At 38.6% G+C, this 15461-nt stretch overlaps 1 protein-coding gene across 3 annotated transcripts in view; it reads right to left on the bottom strand.

The window, feature by feature from the left end:
- Positions 1–15235, bottom strand: part of LOC308523039 (coiled-coil domain-containing protein 144A-like) — a 64796-nt gene extending 49561 nt beyond the window's left edge. For all 3 annotated transcript variants that reach the window (XM_081096700.1, XM_081096701.1, XM_081096702.1), the window contains exons 1-3: positions 12911–15235; positions 8635–8811; positions 8365–8525 (exon numbers count right to left, since the gene is read on the bottom strand). In XM_081096700.1, coding sequence (XP_080952826.1) covers positions 8365–8525; positions 8635–8811; positions 12911–13921 — 1349 coding nt within the window. In that variant the 5' untranslated portion in view covers positions 13922–15235. The remainder of the gene's footprint in view (positions 1–8364; positions 8526–8634; positions 8812–12910) is intronic.
- Between the last annotated feature and the right edge of the window lie 226 nt (positions 15236–15461).

Here is a 15461-nt window from a genome sequence, read left to right as displayed (position 1 = left end):
CACACTGAGACTCAGAGGAGGTGCGGAAATAAAGTGCAGAGGTACAGAGGCGCACATGGAAAGGGTTGGCAACTGAGGACACAGTTGTCTTTTTCAATCCGGAAGGAGTCTCAAGCTCCCTACTGCTCTGAACTCCAGTTCCGGGCGAGTCTCTGGGGACCCAGACTCATACGGGGAGAAACTGGACTGTTTGGCAGCGGGGGGAACTCGAGGGCAGCTTTCTCTCAGAGGTGCTTGCAGCGATTACCTTACTGGGACACTGAGACACAGGGCCTCTTGGGTAGGACTGAGTTTCAGCCATAGCTGTTTGCTCTGCCTTGTTGCTTCCCTGAGACCCCGGCCCACCCAAGCTGTTAGCAGAGGCTTTTGCATATGAAAGGCCTGGCCCTTTGCAATCTGAAAATTACCTAACAAACTGCAGCTGGGTCAGAGAGTCCCAGAACTTCCAAAAGAAGGCCCAAGGCCCCACAGCAGCTTGCATTGCTTCACAGCTGGGCCTCATCTGGGCACCTCCAAATCCCAAACAAAGAAGAGGAATCTTCAGATATCTCCATAGCTCCTGCTGGGTAGCCTCAGGCAAAAGCTAAATTAGCACCTCCTTAGAGATCCAAGAGCCACTGCACCCAGTGGTCAGAGTGGAACCATCCAGATTACAACTCCTCAGATCCATAAGGGACACACTCCAGGGGCAGACTCAGTGAGCACCAAAGCCCCACTGAAGCAAGTCCTTCCCCAGAAGGGCGTCTCCAGCACAGAAGTTCTCCCACTGCAGACACAGCTGATTCTCAAAGTCAATTGGCCTGGAGGTCAATTCCTCCCAGTGATACCTACAACAATCAAGGCTTAACTACAACAAGACTGTGCACAAAGCCCACAAAGGAGTGCACCAAGAGTGTCCACCTCAGGTAATTGGGGAGGCTGAGCCACTGGGCCCCATAGGACACCTAGCACAGAAAGCCACTCTATCAACACAGGGAAGTATAAAAAATGTGGAGACAAAGAAACAGGTCACAAATGACAGAAATAGAGGAAAGCAAACTACTGGATATAGAGTTCAAAACCACATTTATAAGGTTTTTCAAGAATTTTCTAGAAACCGCTGATAAATTTAGTGAGACCCTCAAGAAATCCAGTGAGACTCTCGAGGATATGAACAAGGACCAACTGGAAATTAAGCATACTTGACTGAATTAAAGAATATTATACAGAGTTCCAACAGCAGACTAGAGGATCGCAAGAATTAAGTAAAAGTTTAGAAATACAAAGAAGCAAAAACACCCAACTGGAAAAACAAAAAGAAAAAAGAATCCAAAAATATGAAGATAGTGTAAGGAGCCTCTGGGACAACTTCAAGCGTACCAACATCAGAATTATGGGGGTACCAGAAGAAGAGAGAGAGCAAGATAGTGAAAACCTATTAGAAAAAATCATGACAGAAAATTTCCCCTACCTGGTGAAAGAAATAGACTTACAAGTCCAGGAAGCGCAGAGAACCCCAAACAAGAGGAATCCAACGAGGACCACACCAAGACACATCATAATTAAAATGCCAAGAGCAAAAGACAAAGAATCTTAAAAGCACCAAGAGAAAAAACTCAGTTACGTACAAGGGAGTTACCATATGACTGTCAGCTGATTTCTCAACAGAAACTATGCAGTCCAGAAGGGAGTGGCAAGAAATATTCAAAGTGGTGAATAGCAAGAACCTACAACCTAGCTGAAACTGGTTTGGCTCAGTGGATAGAGTGTCGGCCTGCAAACTGAAAGGTCCCAGGTTCGATTCCGGTCAAGGGCATGTACCTTGGTTGTGGGCACATCCCCATTAGGAGATGTGCAGGAGGCAGCTGATCGATGTTTCTCTCTCATTGATGTTTCTAACTCTCTATCTCTCTCCCTTCCTCTCTGTAAAAAATCAATAAAATATATGTATTTTTAAAAAGAACCTACAACCTAGACTACTTTACCCAGCAAAGCTATCATTCAGAATTGAAGGTCAGATAAAGAGCTTCACAGATAAGAAAAAGCTAAAGGAGTTCATCACCACCAAACCAGTATTATATGAAATGCTGAAAGGTATCCTTTAAGAAGAGGAAGAAGAAGAAAAATGTAAAGATACAAATTATTAATAACAAATATACATCTATCAACAAGTGAATCTTAAAATCAAGTAAATAAATAATCTGATGAACAGAATAAACTGGCGAATATAACAGAATCAGGGGCATAGAAAGGGAGTGGACTGACTATTCTCGGGTGGAAAGGGGTGTGGGGGGTGTGGGAAGAGACTGGACAGAAATCATACACCTATGGATGAGGACAGTGGGGGGAGGGTAAGGGCAGAGGGTGAGGTGGGAACAGGGTGGAGGGGAGCTATGGGGAGAAAAAAGAGGAACAACTGTAATAATCTGAACAATAAAGATTTAATTTTTTTAAAAAGAAGGATAAAAATGACCACAAACAAGTACTTTTCAATAATAACATTAAATGTAAATGGATTAAATGCTCCAATAAAAAGACACAGGGTAGCTGAATGGATTAGAAAACATGACCCATATATTTGCTGTCTGCAAGAGACCCACCTCAGAACAAAGGATTCACACAGAGTGAGAGTGAAGGGATGGAAAAAAAATTTTCAGGCAAATGGAAATAAGAAAAAAGCTGGGTTGCGATACTTATATCTGACAATACAGACCTCAAAATAAAGGCCATAAACAAGATATAAGGAAGGCCACTACATAATGCTAAAGGGAGCAATTCAACAAAAAGTTATAACTCTGGTAAACATATATGCACCCAATATAGGAGCACCCAAAAACATAAAACAACTCCTGGAAGATATCAAGGGAGAGATCGATAGCAATACAGTCATAGTAGGGGACTTTAATACCCCACTGACACCACTGGATAGTCCTCTAAACAAAAAATCAGCAAAGAAAAATCAATCCTAAATGACTCACTAGATCAGATGGACTTAATTGACATATTCAGAATATTTCACCCCAAAGCTACATTCTTCTACAGTGCACATGGGGCATTTTCAAAGATAGACTATATATTAGGAAACAGGAAAAGTCTCTTCAAATTCAAGAGAATAGAAATTATAACAAGCATCTTCTCATAAATAAATAATCTGATGAACAGAATAAACTGGCGAATATAACAGAATCAGGGGCATAGAAAGGGAGTGGACTGACTATTCTCGGGTGGAAAGGGGTGTGGGGGGTGTGGGAAGAGACTGGACAGAAATCATACACCTATGGATGAGGACAGTGGGGGGAGGGTAAGGGCAGAGGGTGAGGTGGGAACAGGGTGGAGGGGACATAAAATTAGAAATCAACCACAATAAAAACATTGAAAAAGAAATCTAACACTTGGAGGCTAAATAGCATGCTATTAAACAATGACTGGGTCACCAGAGAGATCAAAGAAGAAATAAAAAGCATCCTGGAAACAAATGACAATGAAAACACAACAATCCAAAATCTATGGGACACATTTAAAGCAGTCCTCATACGGAAGTTCACAGCTCTACAGGCCGACCCCCCTCCCCCCCCCCAAAAAAAACAAAGAAAAACTGATAATAAATTATCTCATTCTACAACTCAAGGAGTTAGAAAGAGAGCAACAAGAAAAGCCCACAGTATCCAGAAGGAAGGAAATAATAAAGAGCAGAGGAGAAAGAAAAAAACATAGAGACAAAAAAAAAACAACCACAACAACAAACAAACAAACAAACAAACAAAAAAAACCACAATACAAAAGATCAATGAAACCAAAAGCTGGTTCTTTGAAAGGATTAACAAGATTGATGAACCTCTAACCAGGCTCACCAAGAAGCAAAGAGAGAGGACCCAAATAAAATCAGAAATGAAAGAGGTGAAGTAACAACTGACCCTACTGATATACAAAGTATTGTCAAAAAATGCAATGAACAACTCTACTCCAACAAACTGGACAACCTCGACGAAATGGACACATTCCTAGAAAAATACAAGCTTCCAAAACTCAACCAGGAAGAATCAAAAAACCTGAATAGGCCAATAACTATTGATGAAACTGAAACTAATCAAAAAGCTTCCAGCAAACAAAAGCCCTGAACCAGATGGCTTCACAGGAGAGTTTTACCAAACATTCAAAGAAGAACCAAAGCCAATCCTTCTCAGACTATTCCAAAAAGTTCAAGAGGAAGGCACACTTCCAAGCTCTTTCTATGAAGCCAGCATTACCCTAATCCCAAAACCAGAAAGGGACACCACAAAGAAAGCAAATTATAGGCCAATATCCCTGATGAACATAGATGCTCATATACTCAACAAAATTCTAATAAACTGGATCCAGCATTACATTAGAAAGATCATACACCATGACCAAGTGGGATTTATTCCAGGAATGCAAGGCTGGTAAATATCCGTAAATCAATAAACGTGATACATCACATAAACAAATTGAGAAGCAAAAATCACATAATCATATCGATGGATGCAGAAAAGGTATTTGACAAAGTCCAACACCCTTTTCTGATAAAAACACTCAGCAAAGCCCTAACTGGATTGGCTCAGTGGATAGAGTGTCGGCCTGCAGACTGAAAGGTCCTAGGTTTGATTCCAGTCAAGGGCATGAACCTTGGTTGCGGGCACATCCCCAGCAGGGGGTGTGCAGGAGGCAGCTGATGGATGTTTCTCTCTCATCATCGATGTTTCTAACTCTCTATCCCTCTCCCTTCTTCTCTGTAAAAAATCAATAAAATATATTTTTAAAAATGCTCAGCAAAGTGGGAATAGAGGGATCACACCTCAAAATTATAAAAGCCTTATATGCCAAACCTACAGCCAACATTATACTCAATGGGCAAAAACTAAAACCGTTTCCCTTAAGAACAGTAACAAGACAGGATGCCCACTTTTACCACTCCTGTTCTACATAGTACTAGAAGTGCTAGCCAAAGAGATCAGACAAGGAGAAGAAATAAAAGGCATCCTAATTGGAAAAGAAGAAGAACATTGTCATAATTCCCAGATGACATGATACTGTACTTAGAAAACCCTAAGGACTCCATCAAAAAAATATTAGAATGAATAAATGAATTTGGCAATGTTTCAGTATACAAAATCAATGCTAAGAAATCGATGGCATTTTTATTATGCCAATAGTGAACTTACAGAAAAAGTAATTTTAAAAAAACTCATTTACCATTGCACCAAAAAATTAAGATACCTAGGAATAAACTTAACTAAGGAGGTAAAAGATCTCTACGCAGAAAACTACAGGACTTTGAAAAAAGAGATAGAGGAAGACATAGACAGATGGAAGAACATACCGTGTTCATAGATTGCTAGAATCAACATCATCAAAATGTCCATACTACCCAAAGCAATCTATAGATTAAATGCACTCCCCATTAAAATACCGAGAGCATATTTAACAGATCTAGACAGAACTCTACAAAAATTCATCTGGAATAAAAAAAGAAAAAAGAAACGAATAGCTGCTGTGATCCTGAGAAAGAAAAACAAAGTAAGAGGGATTTCAATACCAGATATCAAGCTGTATTACAAATCCACTGTTCTCAACACTGCCTGGCACTGGCACAAGAATATACATATAGACCAATGAAATAGAACAGAGATCCCAGAAATCGACCCAAACCACTATGCTCAATTATTATTTGACAAAGGAGGCAAGAACATACAATGGAGTCAAGACAGTCTCTTCAATAAATAGTGTTGGGAAATTTGGTCAGACACATGCAAAAAAATGAAACTAGACCACCAACTTACACCATACACAAAAATAAACTCAAAATGGATAAAGGACTTAAATGTAAGATGGGAAACCATAAAAATATTAGAGGAATCCACAGGTAGCAAAATCTCAGATATATGCCGAAGGAATTTCTTCACTGACACAGCTCCTAGGGCAATGGAAACTAAAGAGAAAATGAACAAATGGGACTATATATATCAAAATAAAAAGCTTCTGCACAGCAAAAGAAACCATCAGCAAAACAACAAGAAAACCCACTGCATGGGAGAACATATTCGCCAATGATATCTCTGATAAAGGTTTAATCTCGAACATTTACAGGGAACTCATACAACTTAACTAAAGGAAGATAAACAACCCAATAAAATAATGGGCAACAGACCTAAATAGATACTTTTTGAAAGAGGACAGACATAAGGCTGAGAGACATATGAAAACATGCTTAAAGTCACTAATCATGTGAGAGATGCAAATAAAAACGACAGTGAGGTACCACCTCACACCTGTCAGAATGGCTATCACCAACAAATCAACAAATGACAAATGCTGCGAGGATTCGAAGAAAGAGGAACCCTTGTTCACTGCTGGTGGGGATGCCACTGTGGAGAACAGTATGGAGTTTCCTCAAAAATCTAAAAATGGAACTTCCATTTGACCCAGTGACCCGACTTCTAGGAATATATCCCAAGAAACCAGAAACACCAATCAGAAAGGATATATGCATCTCTATGTTCATAGCAGCACAATTTACCATAGCTAAGATTTGGAATCAGCCTAAGTGCCCTTCAGCAGATGAATGGATTAAAAACCTTTGGCACATCTACACAATGGAATACTATGCTGCTGTAAAGAGGAAGGAAATCTTACCATTTGCAATAGCATGGATGGAGCTGGAGAGCATTATGCTAAGTGCAATAAGTCAGTCAGAGAAAGATAAATATCACATGCTCTCACTCATTTGTGGATTATAATGAAAAACATAAACCGATGAACAAACACAGATGTAGAGACAGAGAAGCATCGATCAGATGCTCAAAACTCAGAGGGAAGGTAGGGGAGGGTGGGGGTGAGGGTGAAAGATCAACCAAAGGACTTGTATGCATGCATATGAGCATGAGTGATGGATGTGGACAACAAGGGTGAGGGTGAGGACGGGATTGGGGGATGAGGGGACATTGGGGGGATAAGGACACATTTATAATATCTTAATTAATAAAGAGGAAAAAATGTAAAAAAAATAAAAAAATAAATACACTTCAATTGTCTAACAATCAGTACACTGTAGACCAGAACTACCCTCATTTTTTTTTCCAGTGGCTGCATACTACATTATTTTATGGGTATAACAAGTATTTCCTTATAGATAGCTATTTATACTATCTTCAACTTTTTGGTATGCAATGTTGTAATAAATATCCTTAACATACATATGTATATTTGTAACATTTATATAAATATCCTTAATGCATATGTGTATATGATATATCTTTAACATCTATGTCACATTTTATATATATACTAGAGGCCCAGTGCACAGAATCGTGCACCGGTGGGGTCCCTTGGCGTGGCCTTGGGATCGGGCCGAAACTGGCAGTCCAATGCTGCCTGCCCTCCTGCCTGCTGCTCCTGCTCATCCAGGCCCAGCTGCACCTGCCCAGTCAGTCCCAATCAGGAGAGGCTCGCACAGCTGCAGCGGTGGTGGCCAGCCATGAGCCCTGCACCTGGCGCCGCTTCCAAGGGGATTGCCGCGGGGGGAGGGGGGGCTGGGATGCCATCAGTGATCAGCCCTCTGGGTGGACAGTGAGGTGCCCTTGCTGGCCTGGGATCCGTATCCATCCTGCTGACATTCGCACCAGTTGTTGGGAGCCACCTGACAGCTGCTTTCACTAGTATATCTTTTTTCCTTGCCAAGCTTGCATGGAGGGGAAGTGGCCGTGGTGCTCGAGGCCGACTTCCAGGAGGCCAGTGTCACTGTCAGGATTGTGCCAACAGTGCAGGTCCATCAGCTGGTGGCTGCTGGGACAGGTCAGACAGCTGAACAGTGCTCCCGCTGTGGGAGCCCACTGACCACCAGGAAGAGCTCCTGTCGATCAGTCATCTGGCCATTCAGTCATTTGGTTGCTTAGGCTTTTATATATATATAAATAATACATATAATGACCAACTATATGCTTGATATACATAATAATATATAATTTATGTCCTTAGAATGTATACATGTGTGTTCATACAAGTCATGTTTTCTTGTAGGATCTAGTTCTGAAAGTGAAGCTATTGGGATAAAAGAATGACATACTTGAAATTTTGAAACTCAATTACCCTTCAAAAGAAGATGCACCGATTTCACCTCCCAATAGTGCACAAGAATGCCTTTTCCTCCCACATGCCAATTCTGGTTTTTATTTTCTTTAATAAAATAGTTATCATTATGAGTTCTAAAAATGGTATCTCATTGTTTGTTGATTTGCATTTTTCTAATTACCAATCAAGGTTCACTCTCTCTAGTAAAAATATAAAATCAATCAGTAATATTAGCTCAAGTTGGAATTTTTTTATACGAAAAGAATAATTACCTACTGTTAAGTACTGCTGTAGGCTTACCTGTCAGACTCTTCATTCTCCATAGTAGAAACCTGCTGCTTATCAGTTTGTTCACTGTTGTTCTGCTGACTCAATCCACCACTGCCAGTGTCATCAGCACCCTCATCCATGTTTCCCGACACTTCCCTTTTACTGCTTTTCTGATCCTTTTTTTCTTCAACCTTTGATGAAAGATTGATATTAGGGATATTGTTATCATCTCGCTCATTAAAAAGACTGTGTTTTCATTAATTTTATCATTTGGCTTTTATTATTTGGCTTTGTTATTACCTTATTCATGAAAATGACTGTGTTTTCATTAATTTTATCACTTGGCTGCTGGTTATCAGTGTGTTCATTGTTGCTCTGCTGACTCAGTCCAATACCGCCACTGTCCTTATCAGCACGATCATCCATGTTTCTTGACACTTCCCTTTTGCTGCTTTTTTGCCACTTCTTTTCTTTAACCTTTGTTGAAAGTTTAATATTATGGATATTGTGATTATGTTATTCATTAAAAAGGCTGTGTTTCCTGTAATTTTATGAAATTAATGAAATTGCTATGACTTGAACCAATAAAAATATTTTGTGTGTTGAAGTTTATTATTAAAGGTCATTGAAATTGTTGTCAATTCTACTTCATTTGTGTCAGTAAAGAAGATGACTTTTTCAAGATTTCTAATAGGGCTTTCTTAATTTTGTGCTCCTATTCACATCACACCCACACTTTGTTACCTAACATTCTCCTTACCCACCCCCACCCCATTTATCTAGCAGAGACAGAGAAATAAAAGGACAAAGATGCAAAATGTGTCCTCTTCTGTCTTTCAAACCTGGATCTTGCATTACCCACCAGATTTAGAGGATGTGAAATCGTGCTTCAGTAACAAATAGGAAGCTTTCCTGGGTCTGCACTAAGCTATTCCTTTCCCCATTGTCTTTTACAATTCTTTTTCCTTTAAGATCTTTGAGGGCTTCAAACAAGTGGTGGTATTCATAAAATATATGAACCACAGTTTACCACAGCACTGGAGCAGAGTGAAACCAGTGGATTGGTGGTTAAAGTTCAATTCTGGAAAATGAGCAATACGATCCCTATAAAATCTTATAGCTAGAGGATATACAAGTAGTCATCTACTTACTTTAGCCCCATAGTTACTAATAATGGAAATAAAACCAAGATTAAATGAACTGTCCAAACTTGGTAAGGATGCAATTCCTAGCATTTTATGGCACCAAAAGAAAAGATATAATTGTATAGTGCTCAATCAGATAAGTAAACAGAAAATTTTGTCAAATTAATCAGGTAAATTAAGTATGACTTTTGAAAAGTAATTTAATGCCTTAGTGTAATGAGAGGGCTCATCCACATTTTCTTATAAAAGAGCATCATATCTCAAGCTTTTTCCATTTTAAAAGTCAATGAACCTCAAAACTTAATCTTCTATAGAGAAAAATATTGATTTTATTGCAAATAATTGATGTGACATACATATATATATATATATATATATATATATATATATATATATATGTCAAAATGATAATTGCCATGATTTTAGTTTTGGAAGGTGTTCTATCTCTTTTTATATTTTTTTAATCTTTACATTGCAGTTCACATTCAACATTATTTGTATTACTCTCCGTTGTGCCGCATAGTGGTTAGACAATCAGATACTTTACAAAGTGATCCCCTGGTATTTCAATATCCATCTGACACCATTCACACTTTTTACAATACTAGTGGGCTGATGCATGGATTTGTGCACATGGAAAGGAAATTAACTAAAAGAAATATTTTAATATTGCTGGTCACCCTTTCTCTCTAATAGAAGTGTCAGAGATGAAAGGAAATTAGATGCATATGAAAATAACATTTGAATTGATTACTAAATAAACAATAACAACATGGTATAACAACAAAGACATGATATAAAAACATTGATAAAAACAATGACTGATAAATTGATTAAACTTATTCTATATCTCCCTGAATACTACATTAAAGGTAAAAACATTTTCAGAGTTCTTGACTAATTTCCCTTGTGATAAAATATTTACAACTTTAATGTCACATGCTCTTTTACCTCGAGAGACAGCAACATGTAACTGACCATGTCCGAAAACGGGTTCAGGTAGGAATATTCCTACTCTGTCTAGAGTTTGTCCTTGTGATTTATCAATAGTCATCACAAATGCTGGCATCACGGGAAACTCTCTTCAAATTAATTTAAATAGGAGGCCAGTGTCAGACAGGGACAATCAATTCTTAGAATCAGAGCAACCTCTCCTTTCACAGCATCTGTTAATACTTCAGCTTTAATTATGTTAGGTCGCAATCTTGTGATAATAAATCTAGTACCATTACAAAGACCCCATTTACTATTAAGATTCCTCAATAGCATGATAATTGCACCTAATTTCAATTTTAATTTATGACATGACATTCCCAAAGGAGTAGTACTATTAAGAAATGCAATGGGAAAATATGCCTTCCCGGCATCATCCATTGAATCAGTAGATTCATCACTCAAGTAAGTGTGAAAATCTCCATTGAGTCTATCCAAAATTTCTTCATTTAATTTATGAACATGCTTACTTTTAGGACAAAGAATCACACATTTAGATATATTTTTAGTATTGCCTATAGATATACTATTTTCAAAGCTAGCTTCAATAATAGATCCGTTACAAATCATTTCACGGGGTATTTCAATAATATCCATTCCTAAATGAAAACTGCTATCTAGTTTGCCATCTCCAAGTTTTACTAACAATTTACTATAAGCAGAATCCTCTGATCTCATATTTGTTTTAAGGGACAACTGTCTGAAACATCTCCAAACTGTACAGTACTTTAAGCTCATTTGTACTATAGCCGATGGCATAGCATGCAGCAAAACACTGAGATATTTTCGAAAATCCCCTCCAAGGAGAACTTTTCCACCAAATGCAACATTCAAATTAATAATTTCTCTTAGTAATCTATCTATGGTGTTTCTAGCATGACTGGATGCCATGGTGCATTCATCAATAATGAGCCTTTTTAATGGTTTTAGCAACTTCACTCTTTATATCGAGTCTAGAAATTGAAGTTTCATTGGTGCCAGAGAGAGCTTTATATGTATCACCCATGCACGAGTCAATGTTTATTTTTAAGTTGCCAGTGTGTGTCATATGTACCAGCAGGTGGGTCAGTGGAACTTTCAGATGGATGTATGGTCAGTCACTTAGCCTTTTATATATATAGATGGTTGACTATATTCTCTATGCTGTACTTGACATCCCTGTGACTTTTCTATAACTACCAGTTTGTACTTGTTGACCCTACTTTTGACTCAACCTACCAACCCATTCCCTCTGGCATCCGTCAGTCAAATCTGTCTGTTATCTATGAATATCTTTTAAATTTCTTAGTTCATTTATTTTGCTTTTTGCTCTTTACATTCCACATATAAGTGCAATCAGTTGGGACTTATCTTTCTCTGTTTGATTTATTTCACTTAGCATAATGCCCTCTAGGTCCATCCATGCTGTCACAAATGGTAAGTTTTTGTTTTTTTTATGGCACCATCATACTTTATTAAACAATATAATGTGAAGGTTTGACTCAACAAACACATTTGAGAGTGATGATAAAAATATATATATGAAAGTACGTATGTTTGTTATTAAAATATCTAAATAATATTCCAATGATGATATACAATGCAGGTGGGTACTTGAAATATTGGGGTGACTATGTTATACAGTATATGATTATCTAACCACAATCCTATACATATGAAACTAATACAAAATAATATTGAATGTAAACTGTAACTGAAAAGTAAAATAAAATAAAAATATCTTGATGTGATCATATTAGAATTCTAAATTCTAAGGTTTTCTTTCAGTAAGCCATAGAAGACTGCACACACTATAGCACAAAAATAGATGAGTTTGGTTGGGGATATTTGTTTATATCCCTTCTGTCAGTCATAGTTTCCTTCACTTTTATTGTTTCTGGGACGCTATTTATGGGTATTTTAAAAATTAATTTTAGAGAGAGAGGGAGAGAGAGAGAGAGAGAGAAACATCGATGACATAGAAACATAGATCGGCTGTCTCCTGCACACACTCTACTGCAGATCCAGCCACAACACAGGCATGTGCCCTGACCCTGAATTCAATCAGGAGCCTCTTGGTTCATGGATCAATGCTCAAATACTGAGCCACACTGGCCAGGATACGGGATGTAAATTATATTTAAGCCAATGAACTTAAGAAATAAAACAACCCTAGTGCTTATTACATTTTTTAAACAATTTCCTTTATACTTTCACTGGTTCAGAAGATGACATAATACATAGCTAAATTAGTTTCCCAATTCATAGGGAAGACTGACAGAAAGATCTAAGAACAAACCTGAGAACGTTTTCTTAAAATCCTATTACTTAGTTGACTGAATCTATTTATATTTACAATTATATATTTAGACAACCTAATTTTACACACAAACTTTTTTCAGAATGGATAAGAGAATTGATAAAGAGAAAAAACAGAGTAGCAGAAAATGAAGTTCTACCTCTTTTTGAAGTTGAATTTTCTCTCTTTTCCACTCCAGGTGTTCTGCTTTTAAGATGTCTACTTTATTTTTAACCTTTTGTAATTCTTCATTTACATATACTCCAGGTGTTCTGTCATTGTGCAGTGCAGAGGAACTCTCATCTTTTAATTTAGAGTCCATGCTTTTACAATAATTAGCACGGCAATGATCTGCACATAATGGCTTCTGGAACAAGTCTTGATCTGGCTTTATTTCCTTATAAGTATTTGTATCAGCAGACATATCGTGGCTTTTTCTTTCAATGATGAGTCTGATTTCATTGCAGCAGGGATACTGCAATTCAAGGTGGCTTTTCGGATCACTAGACTGAGGTGTAGGTCCGATGCCTAATTTCCAATCCGTGGTATTTGGGTTCATATTTTTTGTCATCTGCATAGCAAACTCTTGGTCTTCTCTCACTTCAGATGTAACTACTGCATGTCTTTCTTTTTTATTTTCTGTATCATTATAAAAAATCTCATTTTTGTTTAAAACGTGTTCAACGTCAGATTTGTGATCATTTTCAGAGTGTAATTCCTTTTCTCTTAAACGAAGCTCAGATGATGATGATGAGGGAGAGTCTGCTGGGGACCCAGGGTCTGCTTGAGATGGAGAAACAATTTTGAGAGAGGTTTCTTCTCCTTCAGGAAATGTTTGTAATGCTGCAGAGACAAACTTTCCAAATGCATCTTTCCCCTCACAATCAAGCATTTTACCTGTCAAATTAGAAGGCCTTTGTCTTAAGCTTGCTCCTTCTTTAGAGTTATCACGTAGTGGCTCTTCCTCAGGGCACTCCGTCATTTTGAATTTTACAGAAAATTCAGGTGACTTCTGCTTTGACTCATCTTTGGAAAGTTGTAAGTTCTTCCTCTGCTCTAACGTGCCTTGTTTGATGCCTATTTCCTCCTCCTTTTGCACAGAAGGGTGTCCTGAATATACAGATGTATCTTCTTTGTCACATGCCCTATTCATTTCTGATTCCTGAGACATTTTTTCTAGATGCAAAGGTGGAAGGTGAATTTGCTTGCTTTCATTTTCAGATGTCTTTGCTGTCAGGATACATGTTTTTGAAATAACTTTATCCTTGAGTAATCAAGTATGGACAAAGATAAGTTAGAATATAATTAAAATTTAACTGTTAGGATTCTTAATCTATGATTAGCTACTCCCAAATCACAGGATTGAAACTAAGAAGTAAAAAAATAACTTGCCTTGGCCTAAATACAAATAAAAATATGAACCTAATTTTGATGCTGTTGGAGTTAAATAATTCATTAGATGTTAAATCTATCAAAAATAAATTACCAGCTGAGTTTTAACATTACAAAGCTTCCTTCCTCACTTAAAATATTTCACCTCACCATATCCTGAATATTGAGTCCTTGCAGTGCATTTCAGAATTTTTTAGGGGTGCTCCAAGATGGAGGCAAAGAGGCAAAAGTTAAGTCACCTCCTCACTGGGCCAAATTGGAATGACAAGTAAATTACATAACTACCAACATGAACACTAGGTGAACATTCGTCTTATAACCAAGGATCTACAGAAGAAGCCTGAGCTACACTGGCAGGAAGGTCAGAGATTCTAAAGGTAGGCCCCCACATCCACTTGTGGTGGTTGAGAATGCAGAGGCATGTCTCAGTGCAATGGTCCCCTGAGGAGCATGTGGTCTCAACCCCACTCTGGGGTCCAAGCCCTGAGAACCAGAGCTGAGAAGAGTAGCATACATGACATCCGATTGTCCTTCAGGAAGAGGTGGGAGTCTCCTAGAATCCCAGGAGTCCTTTTAAAGGGTCAGCACATGAGTATCATTCCCACCACTCACCCTGGGCCTATGAAGAAAGGGTGGTTCAGAGCAGACTGGGAGTCACGTGAGGAGAGACTGCTTTATGTGGCTCTGGGAGAGAGCTTTATGGCCTCTGGGTGCCCTCCCTGTGCTGTGTCGCTCTCCCACAATGCCCACAGATGCCATCACCCTTGGGTCAAGTCCTCCCTTCCTTCTGGCGTCAGCCTGGGAGATGTACTAGCCCATCATCCTGAATCCTTGTCCCCAACCCTGTGGAGCTACACAGTACAAAGGAGCCAGCTGCCTGGGCCTATGGTGTACACTTTCATGAAGATCTCTTAAGAAGGTTGAGATAGCTGAAACCGGTTTTGCTCAGTGGATAGAGCGTCGGCCTGAGGACTGAAAGGTCCCAGGTTCAATTCTGGTCAAGGGCATGTACCTGGGTTGCGGGCATATCCCCAGTAGGAGATGTGCAGCAGGCAGCTGATCGATGTTTCTCTCTCATCGATGTTTCTAACTCTCTATCTCTCTCCCTTCCTCTCTGTGAAAAATCAATAAAATATATTTTTTAAAAAAAGAAGGTTGAGATAGACTGAGGAGGTGTCAGAGACTGAGTTGTGTGACTTTGGGTTGGGAAATTTTATTCCCTTGCTGGTCTAATTGAGGTCACCTTTCTAGTGCCAAGCCCTCTCTTCACACAGCCAAATCTTGATACTTGGGGCCTGATGAATTCTGCTGGCCCCAGC

The sequence above is a fragment of the Myotis nattereri genome (genome assembly GCF_964212035.1).
Source record: "Myotis nattereri genome assembly, chromosome: 1".
NCBI classification, from domain to species: Eukaryota; Metazoa; Chordata; class Mammalia; order Chiroptera; family Vespertilionidae; genus Myotis; species Myotis nattereri.
Note: the sequence above shows the minus strand (reverse complement) of the source record. Positions and strands in the feature narration are given on the sequence as shown.